Raw genomic sequence first — 14,650 nt, 5'->3', positions numbered from 1 at the left:
TTCCCCCGGTCCCCGTTTGTAATGGGGGGAGAGCGAGATTCACTTAATGACCGCAGGGCTCGCTAAAACAACTGCAGCAGTTCACTTAAGAAGGGCGGCCAAGTCGATGGTAAAACCAGATGGGATTCCCTTCGCAACCAGCCGCCTTGCTTAGCAATGGAAATTCTGGCCCCCAAAGGTAAACTTGAGGACTAGCTGCACGTCCCTTTGGTGGAGCTTTCGTTTTAAAAACCATTTCCAGACTTCCCTCCCCTTCCCCCAGCACGCTTCCTCTTCTCAACCTCTCCGTTCCGCCCTTCTCTGACCCAACAGGTATTAAATCTCCCGTGGCTGCCGCCGGAGGAAGGGGAGGACCGGATCCCGAGACCTCTCCGGCGATTCGCAAGGATGACCCAGCAGAAGCTTCTGAACTCGGCACCAGGCTGCCCTAGACCACCACCGTGTGTTAGGTTATTTATTTATTAAACTAGAATACCGTACTGGCGGCCTCTGCCCCCGTGGTGTTTTTTAAAACGGACATTGGACTCCAGGATGACGGACCAGTTGCGGGGGGGGGGGGGGTTGGAGTGGGGAGGGCAGGAAAACGGCTTGGCCAACTCTGTTCTCACGGTTGGGTTTCAACACAACGGACTGCGGTGGGTCTAAAGGGTGGAGAGCCGGGGGCCAAGGCTGCCTTAGCCTGGGGCGGGTTTTCAAGGTTGCAAAGCAGCTGCATGCGTCTGTGGGAATGAGGGTCTGCCTCAGCCTCTTACAGAGGGAAGAAGACCCACTGTGAGGAAGCTGTGTGTAGGGATTGTGGGTGCCCTCTGAGCTGGGTGGTTTCCTTGCAGACGTTTCATGACTCAACTAGGGAACATCATCAGTACTAGAAGGAGGAGGAGGAGGAGGAGGAGGAGAATGACTGTAGGGTCCTTGGTGCTCTCTGAGCTTGGTGGTTTCCTTGCAGACTGTTGTGATTCAGGGTCAGCCTGTGGGTTCCGCAGTTGGGTCGGACGACTCAGAGGAGGAGGAGGGGGGTGTTGAAGAGCTTGCTGATGATGGGCCTTGAGGCTCCGCAGAGCCCTCAGCCAGGCCCCTCCCACCTGGTCACGACGGAGACCCAGCTGTGTGAGCCTGACAGCGTGGATGAAGATGACCCACAGCTGGCCCTGTTCAAGGACGCCCGACGCAGGAGTCAGTCAAGCAGGAGTAAACAGAGGAAGGCAATGGGGCACCTCGGAAGGAGGCAGAGAGAAGCCACGCCCTGAACTGTATAAAAGGGGAATGCGTGGGAGGGCTGGTTTGCTGAAGGTAACCGCTTGATTAGTTCCTGTTTCATGGTTCGTGTTTGCTCTCTTGGCTCTGTGTTTTTATGTTAATAAGTTTGGCAGGCGTAATTCCAGCCTCTTGCCTTCTTGTAAAAGGGGTTGTCCCTGCCTTTTCTGCAGGGCCGGTAGCAGGCTGGTACAGAACACAGACATTTCATGACCCAACTAGGGAACATCATCAGTGCTAGGAGGGAGGGGGATTTGCAGGAGGAAGAGGGAGGAGGAGGAGAACGAGGACGACAACAATGACTGCGGAGTCCTTGGTGCTGTCTGAGCTGGGTGGTTTCCTTGCAGACGTTTCATGATCAACCTAGGTAAGGATCCTAGAAGGGAGGGGGGTTTGGGAGGAGGAAGAGGAAGAGGAAGGGGGTGGTGGAGGTGGAGGTGTGCAGAGTCCTGGGTGCTCTCTGAGCTTCTGGTTTCCTTGCAGACGTTTCATGACCCAACTAGGGAACATCATCAGGGCTTGAAGCGAGTGGGGTCCGCAGAGAGGAGGAGGAGGATGGTGGGGTGCTCGATGCTCTCTGAGCTTGGCGGTTTTCTTGCAGACATTTCATGACCCAACTAGGGAACATCGTCAGTGCTAGAAGCCTTCTAAGCATTGATGATGAAGTTACTTACTTGGTCATGAAACGTCTGCAAGAAAACAACCCAGTTCAGACAAACATCAAGATTCCCACCGTCGTCGTCCTTCTCCTCTTCCTCTTCCTCCTCCTCTCCACAACCCCCCCTCCCTTCTAGCACTGATGATGTTACCTCTTTAGGTCATGAAACGTCTGCAAGAAAACCACCCAGCTCGGAGAGCACCAAGAACCCCACAGCTCTCTTCCTCTTCCTTTCCACAAAGCCCACTCCCCTATAGCACTGATGTTGTTCCCTAGTTGGGTCATGAAATGTCTGCAAGAAAACCACCCAGCTCAGAGAGCAACAAGCAGCCCACAATTCAATCCTGAACTACAAACGTCTATAGTGATGCTGTGTGTAATTTAGCTGCTTGGGCCAAATTATCCTTCTCTCCCCAAAGAATCACCTTGCCAACCTCATTCTGCGGGCATCCTTTGAGCTAAATCCTCCATCAATACTTCTGGGCCAGGGAGGACCGTCCCCCTTCTTTTTCTCCCCCCCCCTCCTCCTTCCCCATGCTCTTCTGACCAGATTCTCTGGGCTTGGAGCCCCCTTCCTCTCTCACGATCCTGAGTGGACAAGCCCGTTGGACGCAAGCCGCTCCTCGGAAAGGGAAATTTGCAAATTCTCCCTCGGTGTGTGACCGTAGAACGGATGCAACCCATTTCCGCTTGGCAAAGTCCTTCTTGGCTTTTGGGTGTTCTCGACTCGTAAACTCTCTGAAATTGGGGAGATTCTGAGATTTAACCTCAGGCTACTAGCTGTCTTGCATCCCAAAGCTACAATCTCTCTTCTTTCTTTTTTGAGTTGTGGGATTTTTATTTTTTTTTTGGTGGCTTCCGCTGATGCCCTTGGCCCATCCAGAATTTTCCAAAGGTGCCATTGTCGGGGTGAAGGAGAAGACGGCGCGGTTCCTACACGACGGGATTCAGCTTTCGCTCTCTCCTCTTCGGACCTGACTTACTCGATCAGTGTCGCTCAACCGTAGCAGCTTGAAGATGGGTGGACTTCAACTCCCAGAATTCCCCAGCCAGTTATGGCATCTGCTGAACAAACCTTTTCATGCTGGCGGCCCGTAGGGAAGGGGGGCACAGGGAAATTTGCATGCGCGTGCCAATGGGAAACGGGCCTCGTGTGAACCGGGCCGCGTGCGCCCGCACGACGCTAGCAGCCCCATTTGCGCATGCGTGCAGGCGCTAGCCACTTCCTGCTAGCACCGCACGCATGTGCAAACAGGCTGTGGAACACACACGCTAGCGGTCCTGTTTGTGCATGTATGCATGCAGTACATGCGCAAACAGGTCTGCGGGCTCTAGCACAAGTGGGGGCAGTGGGCTGCGGACCATAGGTTGGGGACCCCTGCTCCAGATGTAGGAACCAACCTCAAGAAGGGACCCAGATATTTGCGAGGGACGGATCCCCTTCTGCCTAGCCAACTTTGCAAATAATGTGTGTAATAATGGTGTCGTGGACCCACAGGCGATGGGAGGACACCCCCTGTGGGGAAAATTGGCGTCAGAAAGAGGGAACGCCAGCCAGAGTCACGGGTCAAAGGCACTGATGTAATTTGGGCAGAGAAAAACCATCCCTGGTGGCCCAGTGGTTACAATGCAGCGTTGCAGGCTAATTCTGCCCGCCGCCAGCAGTTCGATCCTGATGGGGCTCAAGGTTGACTCCGCCTTCCCTCCTTCCCAGGTCGGTCAAACGAGGACCCAGGTTGTTGGAAGGGGGAGGCAATGTGCTGATTAAACCGCTTAGAGGGGGCTGTGTAAAGCACCGTGAAGCGGTGTATAAGCCTAAGTGTATATAAGCCTATCCTGCGAAGTCCCCCTGGTGGAGATGCAGCCTGGTAGGGAAAGGGGGCCACTAAGAGAGAGCAAGAGAACTGAGCTTGTAAAAAGGGTGTCATTTAAAAGTGGGATTCGGGGTCAAAGAGGGAGAGAGACTGTACAGCAAAGTTTTTCGAACTTGGTCACTTTAAGACGGGTGGACTTCGACTCCCAGAATTGGGGCTGGGGAAGTCCTGGGTAGACTTAAAGTGACCAAGTTTGAAAAAAACATTGCTGTAAGCAAACAGATCCTCATCAATGGTACACTAGGATGGTTTCATTTGTAACTCGGTTTGTGCTAGCCACTTTTACCCGCAACGTAGCTGGAGGGGGAGCATCTGGCATCATACCTGGACCCTCCAATTTTAAAAAAAAACAAAACACCCCAGCATTTTGTAATCCACCTGGAATTGCCCTGCCGTGGTCATTAAACCGCAATGGAGTAATGGTTTGTTTTCTAACGTGAGGCTTTTTTTGCAACGATGAAAGGAAATTAAAAAAAAAAACAAACGCCAGCCAAACGAGAAAGTGAGAGGGGAAAAAAAAACTTCCTAAGGAAAATAAATAAATGATGTTTGGCAATAAAGGCAAAAAGTTCACGCCGTCGTTCTCCAATAATGGAAATTTGTAGAAAGGATGGACACGGATACTATTTTCAAAAGAAGGTTTTTGATATTTCTGTCTTGAGTGATTGTATTAGACAAGCAATAAAGACTTTGTAATCACAGGAATAACCAATAAAATCTTGTCAAAATCCGGACTGAACTTTGCAGAAACGTTATTAAAATTTCTCGGATATCCTTGAGTGGGAGAAAATAACCCCTGCTAATCTTCATGGCCAAATCACCAGATTTTCTCTCTCTCTCTTTCTCTCTCTGTTATTTATTTTTCTCTCTCTTTCTCTCTTTCTATTTTTCTCTTTTCCTGTCTTTTTTTCCCTCTTTTTCTTTCTGTTTCTCTCCATCACCAAGTGATGAGAACCTTTCCAAACAAAGAAACAGTTTGGCGGTCAACTGAAAACTGAATTTAAATTCAATTTAAATTAAACGAAACTGAATCGAAGTAGAGTCGACAAAATGACTCATGGCTTCGTTTTTTATTTTTATTTTTCCCCCTTCCAGAAGATCAATAACCTTATCGGAAGGGTTAACAAAAGTGCTGATAACCGCATTTTTGTGGCACGCAAATTTGGGTTACCCAATAGTCCTCGACAACATTTAGGGACGGTTTGAAGTTGCGGCATTGAAAAAGGCGACTTACAATCCCGGGATCAAAATTCAAGCCCCGGGCAACGACTATAGCACCCTGGGGTCACGTGATCACCGTTTGCGGCTTTCCCAGCCAACTGCTTCCAGCGAGCAAAGCCAAATTGCTTAATGACCATACGGTTCGCTTAACAACGGTGGCCGAAAATAAAAAAAATAAAAAAGCTGGCTGAGGAATTCTGGGACTTGAAGTCCACAAGTCTTAAAAGTTGCCAAGGTTGAGGACCCTTGTTCTATGGGGAACTCTGAGCTACTGATCTAAGACATCCGTTAATCCTCCACTTAACGCCCACTCATTTAGTGACCATTCAAAATTGCAACAACCCAGAAAACCGTGGCTTATCGCCGTTTTTCACACTTAACGATCACCTGATCAAAATTCGGACGCTTGGCAACCGACTCGCATTTACGACGGTCGCAGCGTCTGTGGGTGGTGGTGTCACACGATCCCCTTTTGTGACCTCCCGACAAGCGAAGTCAAGGGGGAGGAGCCGGATTCGCTTAGCAACTTGGTTAACCATCTTTGAACTGATTCCCTTTTAACAACTGTGGTAGCAAAGGGCGTAAAATGAGGAAAAAAATATCACTTTATTGGTCTTGCTCAGCAACGGAAATTTGGGGTTCAGTTGTCATAAACCGAGGACCACCTGCATATAGAATAGTGAACAGATCCCACCGATTTCTCACTGCGGGAGGTGGTCTTTGTAGGGACACACACACACACACACACCAATATTGAGAGAAGATTGACTGGGCAGCCGAAGGCGTCGAAATACAGAATTTGGGTTGTTCCGCTGCAAATTGGGCCCGGGAGACGGCCGGCCCTCAGGGCTGCGATTGGGAAGCTGCCCCCAATGTGCCCCCCCTCCCAGAAATGGGGAATGGAGTTAATCCCATGGGGTCACTCATCTCCCCGAATGCATCTGGTTTAGGGGCATCCAGTCCTCGCCCATCGTGGGGAGCGGTGTCTCCGAGGGACCTTCCCGGCAAGGTTACCCACAAGTCTCGTGCCGGCTGTGGAAGATGGGATCGGAGGTTCCACCCAGGGCTGCAGGGGCACAGGAGCCGGTTTGGGGAGGGGGCCGTGGGGGCTTCCCCTGCTTCCACCCCAGCCACGAAAGCAGACTGCGCCTTGCCGGACTGAAGGGAACAGAAGGAGCGGCCTGGGATTCGGGCCGCTCTGGACACTGCTTGGGAAGGCACCCCGGAAACCAGGCTCCTCTTGGCCTGCCTTGCAGGATTGTCGTTGGGGCTCGCAGGGCCGGGCTTTCACTGGGGGGTCCTGGGCACACCAAGGGCTGCAGAGAGCCCAGGGACACCCCTCACCCCCGCCCTCCATTGCCCGGGAACGAGCACCCATGTGCTCCTGCAGCCTTTCCCGCCCCGGCTGGCTGTGGATGAGGGGCCTCGCAGTGCCACAGAACGGTCGTGAGCCTCGACTTACCACCGTCCGTTTAGCGACCGTTCCAGCTTGCAACGGCACTGAAAAAACGTGACTCGCGACCTTTTCTTCACACGACCGTGGCAGCCTCCCCAGGGTCACGGGATCCAAATTCAGACGCCGGGCGACTGGCTCACACTTAACAACCGTCGCCGTGTCTCAAGGTGACCGGATGCCATTTCGGCCACCTTCTGACCTCCAACGTCAACGGGGGGGGGGGGAGGGGAAGCCAGATTCACTTAACGACCCGGTTGCTGACTTCTCCACCGCGGCGATTCCCTGAACCGACCCGCGGCGGGAATGGTCGCAAAGCGGGGCAAAACTCCCTCCACGCCTGTCTCGCTTAGCCACGGGAAGCGGCTGGGCTCCAGGCCGGTCGGAAGACGAGGACTCCCGGTGGCCGACGCCCTCCTGCCCTCCTGCCCGTCCCCTGCCGCTCTGCACACGCTCAGAGGCGCCCTCGCCCCGCCCCTTTCCTCCACCTGCCCCGCTTCCCGCTCTCCGGAGGGTGGGCGGGGCTCTCCCTCCTGGGCCCGGCCAATCGCCGCGAGGGGGTGTGCGCGCCGGGCCCGCCCGCCGGCGCCGGCCGGCCAATGGGGGCGCGAGGGCGGGGCGCGGAGCCCGGGCAGGGAAGCGCCGGCGTCCCCCACGTGTCTCGGCCGGCGGATGGAGGCGGAGGGCGGCGGAGCCCCGGGCGGGGGGCTGCTGGCCGGCGCGCGGAGGGCAGCCGAGGTGGGGGCCGGGGCCGGGCGGGGGGGCTGCGCCGCGGGAGAATTGGGGGTCCGGGGGGCCGGAGAGGGGCTGGGACCCCCGGGAGAGGAAAGCCCGCCTGCTTGGGGCAGAAAAGACGGCTGGGGTGGGGGGGGGTCTTGCAGGGAGGGGGCAGCCCCCAAGGCGTGGGGAGGGGAGCGGGATGTGCGAAGCCCCCTCCCCGTCTGCTAGGTAGGACACGCATGAAAGGGGCAGGGGGAGCCACGGCTGGCGGCGGCGGGGGGGGGCACCTTCCCTCTCCTCTGTGCAAGCCTCGGCTGAGCCTGGCTTGGGGGGGGGCTTCTGGAAATGCATCTCCTCGGGGAAGGGAGAAGGGACCCCCTCTCCGGCAAGCTCGGGGGGAGGAGGGGGGGCTAGAAGGGGGAGGAGGGGGACCCTGGAAGGGCGAGGAGGGAGACCGTGGAAGGGGGAGGACGGGGGGTAAAAGGGGGAGGAGGGGGCCCCGGAAGGACGAGGAGGGGTCCCTGGAAGGGTGAGGAGGGGGCTAGAAGGGTGAGGAGGGAGACCCTGGAAGGGTGAGGAGGGGGGGGAGGAGGGGGAGGAGGGGGACCCAGAAGGGGGAGGAGGGGGCCCTGGAAGGGCGAGGAGGGAGACCCTGGAAGGGGGAGGACGGGGGTAAAACGGGGAGGAGGGGGCCCCGGAAGGATGAGGAGGGGTCCCTGGAAGGGTGAGGAAGGGGGGCTAGAAGGGCGAGGAGGGGGCCCTGAAAGGGTGAGGAGGGGGGGTAGAAGGGCGAGGAGGGGGGGTCTTTGCTGCAGCCCCTCCCTGGCCTTTCTGCTCGGCTGCTCTGCCCCTTAGGGACCCCTCCCCCTCTCGCCCCCATCCTTGCCCCTTCAGCAAGAGGCTGAATTGGAATCCTTTGGGCCCGGTGGGTGGTCTCTGGTGCGGCTTGCCAGGGGTCTCTCTCTGCCGGTGCCAGGGCCGGTCCTTCCTCCCCCCCCACCCCAGTTGCCCTATGGAAGGGCAGAAAAATACCCCCCTACACATACACACACATACTGATGAATTCACTTTTTTAGGCTTTTGCGGGGGGGGGAGGGAGGAGGAGTTGCCCCTTTGAGCCAAGACTGGCCCCACGCCCTGGTGAGGGGGCCACCGCCCTAGAGCAGGGGTCTTCAAACTTGGCCCTTTTGTGACTTGTGGACTTCAACTCCCAGAATTCCTCAGCCAGTTTGAAGACCCCTGCCCTAGAGAGAAGCCTGGCAGCCGCGGGGGGTCAGCAAGGCAGCTTCCTCCGCTGGGGCGGGGTCTTACCTCCTAGCGAGGGAAAGGCTGGCCCGCCTTCCTAGCCGTGCATCTTCGCTGCCTCCATGTGGCCGTTCCTGGCATTGCAGCTGGGTTTTTTTTGTGGGGGGGGGGAATCTTCTAAAATAGCCTTCCTCAAGGGCAGGGGCCGGCCATTAATTTTCCCCAGGGGCCAGCATGAGAAACTGGGACTGTTATGGAGGGTCAGAGCCAGGAGCCTTCCAACTTGGCCCTTTTATGACGGGTGGACTTCAACTCCCAGAATCCCTCAGCCAGCATGCGGAAACTATGGCCCCCCTCATGACTTGAGGACTTCAACTCCCAGAATCCCTCAGCCAGCATGCGGGAACTAGGGCCCCCCTCATGACTTGTGGACTTCAACTCCCAGAATTCCTCAGCCAGCATGGGGGAACTATGGCCCCCTCATGACTCGTGGACTTCAACTCCCAGAATTCCTCAGCCAGCATGGGGGAACTATGGCCCCCTCATGACTCGTGGACTTCAACTCCCAGAATTCCTGAGCCAGCATGGGGGAACTATGGCCCCCTCATGACTCGTGGACTTCAACTCCCAGAATTCCTCAGCCAGCATGGAGGAACTATGGCCCCCTCATGACTCATGGACTTCAACTCCCAGAATTCCTCAGCCAGCATGGAGGAACTATGGCCCCCTCATGACTCATGGACTTCAACTCCCAGAATTCCTCAGCCAGCATGCTGGAACTAGGGCCCCCCTCATGACTTGAGGACTTCAACTCCCAGAATTCCTCAGCCAGCGTTTCCTGCCTGAGCAGGGGGTTGGACTAGATGACCTCTAAGACCCCTTCCAACTGTTGTTGTTGTTATTATTATTCCGTTGTTCGAGCAGGCGACCCTATACCATTTCAGACAAATGGCTGTCCAGTCTCTTCTTAAAAACCTCCAGTGTTGGAGCATTCACTGCTTCTTGAGGCAAGGAGTTCCACTGGTTAATTGTTCTAACTGTCAGGAAGTTTCTCCTTAGTTCTAGGTTGCTTCTCTCCTTGACTAGTTTCCATCCGTTGCTTCTTGTCCTGCCTTCAGGTGCTTTGGAGAATAGCTTGACTCCCTCTTCTTTGGGGCAGCCCCTGAGAGATTGGAAGACTGCTATCATGTCCCCCCTCACCCTTCTCTTCATTAAACTAGACGTCCCCAATTCCAGCCACCAACATATAGTTTTAGCTTCCAGTCCCCCAATCATCCTTGTTGCTCTTCTCTGTACTCTTTCTAGAGTCTCAACGTCTTTTTGACATCGTGGTGACCAAAACTGGATGCGGGATTCCAAGTGTGGCCTTACCGCAGGCTTGGATGGTTTTTAATTTCTTTTTTATTGTGTTAAATTGTCCCATATTTCTTATATTCATTGTTTAATTCTTTTTTAATTTTTGTATTTTACGTCTCTTAATTTTTATTGCTGCGAGCCGCCCTGAGTCCTTAGGGAGAAGGGCGGCATATAAATTTAATTAATCCTAATCCTAAATCCTAAAATGGAGTCCTCCAGTTTACAGCTTGCATGATTGAAGAGGCTTGAAGCAACATCTTTTTTAGCATCTCAAGGGCTTCTGATGACCCTCTGAATCGGTTGAAGCTCTTGGATTTGAACGCTACAAATGGGGATCCAGCTACCTACCCACTTTGCGAGTTAAAAAGTCCGGGGGAACAGGCTGGCTTGGGGAGGCTGGGGGTTGTAGTGAAGCCCCTCTAGAGACAACCAACTTAAGGGAAGCTGGCATGTCAAGTAGGCAAAATTTCCATCAAGGGAAAGATTGAATGAAGTGATTTTAAACTGTGGGAGAACAGTGGTGAGGCTATAAATTATCCTTTAGAACACGAATGTCCAAATCAGGCCACTGTAAGACCTTCAATTCCCAGAATTCCCCGGGGCAGTTGGAAGTCCACAAGTCTTAAACCGGCCAAAGTTGGACACCCCTGATGTGGTATAATTCTGTTTTCTCTTGCACTGAAGACTTGAGGGGGTGACTTCACGGAGTCAAACTGCTTCTGACTTTCGTTACGGTTTTGTAACGGCTCCTCTCAACCAGGTTCTTAAGCCAGGTTGGGTGGGAACTCAAGATTGGGAGCCCCAGCATGTCTGGAGGCGGGCAGCACAATGCCAGGCAGGAATTCTGTGGGTTTGAACGTTCACGGCACGCTGGGATTCAGCCATTCATTCCGCAGCTGGAAGGAAGAAAAAAGATTAGTAGAAGTTCTGAGTTCCGGGATCCCTGCCGTGTTCTCTTAAAGCCAAGTTGATTGAACGTCACGTTTGAGAGCTTGCTTATCTCGGAATAAGTTCTGGATTTGAAGTTCTGACGGTCTCACACACACAAACGCACACAGTGTGGCATTTGGCAACTGGATCGCATTTATGACCGTTGCCTGCATCCTATGGTCACGTGACCGGGTTTTGAAATGGGTTTTGCCGAAAATCGGCAGTTACCTCTGGTTATCTGCAAAACTGCCCCATTGGTTCACTTAACGGCCATGGTGTTCATTTAAGGACAACGGCGGCCGCTTTATGACTTCCCCCCAAAAGACGATAAAAGCTACCCGCTTGATGACCATCGTGCCCTATGACCGTAATGGACAGGTCCCATTAGGCTCATAACGCGAGGACAGCCTGTGCAGCTGTGGCTGGCGGTTGCAGCGTAAACTGTAAATGGTAGTTTGGATCCATGAAACTGCAATTCTTGTGCTGCCTTCTCCAGAACTGGGTCTGAAGAATTCTCTTGATTTCTGCTTTCTTCTAGTGCAGGGGTCTGGCCGCTGTAAGACATGGCTGGCTGGGGAATTCTGGGAGTTGAAGTCCTCAAGTCTTAAAAGTTACCAGGTTTGGGAATTCTAGTCCAGAAGTCTTCAAGTTACCAAATTTGGCTGGCTGGGGAATTCTGGGAGTTGAGGTCCACAAGTCTTAAAAGTTACCAAGTTTGGCCGGCTGGTGAATTCTGGGAGTTGAAATCTGCATGTCTTAAAGTTACTGAGTTTCGCTGGCTGGGGAATTCTGGGAATTGAAGTCCACATGTCTTAATGTTACCAAGTTTGGCTGTGGGGAATTCTGGGAATTGAAGTCCGCATGTCTTAACATTACTGAGTTTGGCCGGTTGGGGAATTCTGGGAGTTGAAGTCCACGTCTTAAAAGTTCCAAGTTGGGCTGGTTGGGGAATTCTGGGAGTTGAAGTCCGCAAGTCTTAAAGTTAACAAGTTTGGAGATGCTCTCTTGGGTCATGCAAAATCAAGCTCTGGTGTACCTGCCTCTCTTAAGAGGGACCTTCTCCTGCAGGGATCCATAGATTGTCCTAACCTGGATTTTGAGTACGGAGATGCCGACAGCCACGCAGCGGAACTGGCAGGTAAGCAGGTCTTGGAAGCATCCACGTTCTTCACGTGGCTTGCAAAGAAGGCCACCATCTTTCCTGGATGTGGGCGCTGCCTGAGAATGCTCAGGGATTTCGCAAGCGTGGAGATTTATGCTTAGATGTCACTTGGGGGGCGGGGATGGGTGGGTTGCAAGTAGCAGAAGTCCTTGTGGTCCACCTGCCCACCAGTTATGGTGCCTCCAGCTTGCAGCTCTTCGGCAAGGCGGAGATTGGAGAAGCAGATCCAGACCCAAAGCGTCCCTCCCGATCTCTGGGGAGACTGAATGGAGAAATGGAAGCCCAGGGTGGTTTGGGAACCAAGGAGGGATTCGAACCCGGTGCCCTACCTAAGCTTTGCTGGCTGTGGGATGGCATCGATGCGAGGAGGGCGTAGTTGGAAGGCAGCTATTCATTCATTCTCCCTGTGTTTTTTTTTCCGGGGGGGGATCTTTCTTGAACAGAACTCTACAGCTACACGGAGGGACCCGAATTTGCCCTCAACAGAAGATGCTTTGAGGAGGATTTCCAGATACAAGGTACCGTTCCTCCCTCTCTCTCTCTCTCTCTCTCTCTCTCTCTCTTTCCCCATTCCTCTCTGTCTCATTCTCTCTCTCTCCCTCTCTCCCCACTCCTCCTTGTTCTCTTCCTCCTCCTCCTTTTTTACTCCTCCTCTCCCTCCCCACTCCTCCTCCTTCCTCTTCTCCTCCTTTTTCTCCTCTCTCCCCACTCCTCCTTGTTCTCCTCCTTCTCCTCCTCCCCACTCCTTCCCCCTCCTCCTTTTCCTTTGACGTTGTCTCTCTGTCTTCTTCCTCCTCCTCCTCCTCCTCCTCCTCCTCCTCCTCCTCCTCCTCCATGTCTGGTTTCTGCCCTTTGGCCTTCTCCTCTGTTCTGCAGCAAAGGGCCAGCGGTGGTCCGAGTTGGACCTGACCCAGCAGAAGACCTACGTCATGCGGCTATTGGACGGGCTGGAGGTGGTCAGCAGGGAGCAAAGGCTGAAAGTTGCTCGGGCCGTCCTCTATTTGGCACAAGGTAAAAGCAGCTGTCCGGGGCCAGACGGGCTCCTTCCCGATTGATTGATTGATTTGTATCCTGCCTTTAGTATTTCCACAAATAACTCAAGGTGGCAAACAAATCCTCCTCCCTCCTCCTATATTTCCCACAACAACAACAACCCTGTGAGGTGGGTTGGGCTGAGAGAGAGTGACTGGCCCAAAGACACCCAGCTGGCTTCCGTGCCTAAGGCGGGACTAGAACTCACCGTCACTTGGCGATTGGCCCAAAGTCACCCAATTGGCTTCCATGCCTAAGGCGGGACTAGAACTCGCCGTCTCCTGGTGATTGGCCCAAAGTCACCCAATTGGCTTCCATGCCTAAGGCGGGACTAGAACTCACCGTCTCCTGGTGATTGGCCCAAAGTCACCCAATTGGCTTCCATGCCTAAGGCGGGACTAGAACTCACCGTCTCCTGGTGATTGGCCCAAAGTCACCCAATTGGCTTCCATGCCTAAGGCGGGACTAGAACTCACCGTCTCCTGGTGATTGGCCCAAAGTCACCCAATTGGCTTCCATGCCTAAGGCGGGACTAGAACTCACCGTCTCCTGGTGATTGGCCCAAAGTCACCCAATTGGCTTCCATGCCTAAGGCGGGACTAGAACTCACCGTCACCTGGCAATTGGCCCCATCACCCAGCTGGCTTTCATGCCTAAGGCGGGACTAGAACTCACCGTCACCTGGCAATTGGCCCCATCACCCAGCTGGCTTTCATGCCTAAGGCGGGACTAGAACTCACCGTCACCTGGCAATTGGCCCTGTCACCCAGCTGGCTTTCACGGCCAAGGCAGGGAATTCTGGGAGGCGAAGTCCAGACAGTAACCAAGGTTGGGAAACCCTGCTATAAACTAGGCAGAATATTTTCTTCACTTTTCTTCTTCCCTTCCCTCATCTGGCCGGGGGTCTTCAGGGGTCTTTGGAGAGTGTGACACGGAAGCGGAGGTCCTTTGCTGGGCTCGGCACAACAACTTCCTGTTGTACCAAATGGGGACCTTCTCGGCCTTCCTGGAACTGCTGAACATGGAAGTGGCGTAAGTGGCGTTTTGGCAACGGGTTTAAAAGCCTTCCGTCTGTCTGTCTGTCTGTCTATCCATCTCTCTCTCTCTCTCTCTCTCTCTCTTTATATATATATATATATATATATATATATATATATATATATGGCTGACTGATGAAAACAAATAAGTTTGAAACACATATCAGTCTCCCTTTAATTCTTTGTTAGCAATCTAAAATTTACACAAACATGAGCTGTCACTGTTGTGACTACTGCCTGTCGATGGCCTTCGGTTAGGCCGAAACAGGAAATAAAGATTTGTCCCATGTTTGGGACCTAGCAAGGTATTCTAAATACTTAACAAACACTTAACTGAGCTTGTCGATCAGATGGTCGGCAGTTTGGCGGGTCGAATCCCGAGTGCTGCGTAACAGAGTGAGCGCCTGTTATTCGTCCCAGCTTCTGCCAACCTAGCAGTTCGAAAGCACGTAAAAATGCAAGTAGAAAAATAGGGACCACTCCGGTGGGAAGGTTACAGCGTTCCGTGCGCCTTTGAGGTCTAGTCATGCCAGCCACATGACCACGGAGACGTCCTCGGACAAGCGCTGGCTCTTCGGCTTTGAAACGGAGATGAGTACCGGCCCCTAGAGTCGGAAACGACTAGCACGCGTGTGCGGGGGAACCTTTACCTTTACCTTTTTATTTTTATATATATAGGTAAAGGTAAAGGTTCCCATGCACTCGGGA

The 14,650-nt window shown here is 53.6% G+C and overlaps 2 protein-coding genes across 3 annotated transcripts in view; both read left to right on the top strand.

The window, feature by feature from the left end:
* AHCYL2 (adenosylhomocysteinase like 2) overlaps positions 1–479 on the top strand; it is a 34,782-nt gene extending 34,303 nt beyond the window's left edge. Inside the window, exon 16 of the mRNA XM_081331469.1 lies at positions 313–479. Within this exon, the coding sequence (XP_081187595.1) occupies positions 313–319 (7 nt within the window). The 3' untranslated portion in view covers positions 320–479. The remainder of the gene's footprint in view (positions 1–312) is intronic.
* A 6,662-nt stretch (positions 480–7,141) lies between these two features.
* Positions 7,142–14,650, top strand: part of STRIP2 (striatin interacting protein 2) — a 35,340-nt gene continuing 27,831 nt past the window's right edge. The window contains exons 1-5 of one of the 2 annotated variants that reach the window (XM_081331459.1): positions 7,142–7,198; positions 11,780–11,849; positions 12,317–12,391; positions 12,750–12,884; positions 13,817–13,937. In XM_081331459.1, the coding sequence (XP_081187585.1) occupies positions 12,803–12,884; positions 13,817–13,937 (203 nt within the window). In that variant the 5' untranslated portion in view covers positions 7,142–7,198; positions 11,780–11,849; positions 12,317–12,391; positions 12,750–12,802. Of the gene's footprint in view, positions 7,199–11,779; positions 11,850–12,316; positions 12,392–12,749; positions 12,885–13,816; positions 13,938–14,650 lie in introns of those variants that run through there. The other variant, XM_081331458.1, reaches the window with a different exon arrangement.

The sequence above is a fragment of the Vipera berus genome, assembly GCF_964194415.1.
Source record: "Vipera berus genome assembly, chromosome: 6".
NCBI classification, from domain to species: Eukaryota; Metazoa; Chordata; class Lepidosauria; order Squamata; family Viperidae; genus Vipera; species Vipera berus.
Note: the sequence above shows the minus strand (reverse complement) of the source record. Positions and strands in the feature narration are given on the sequence as shown.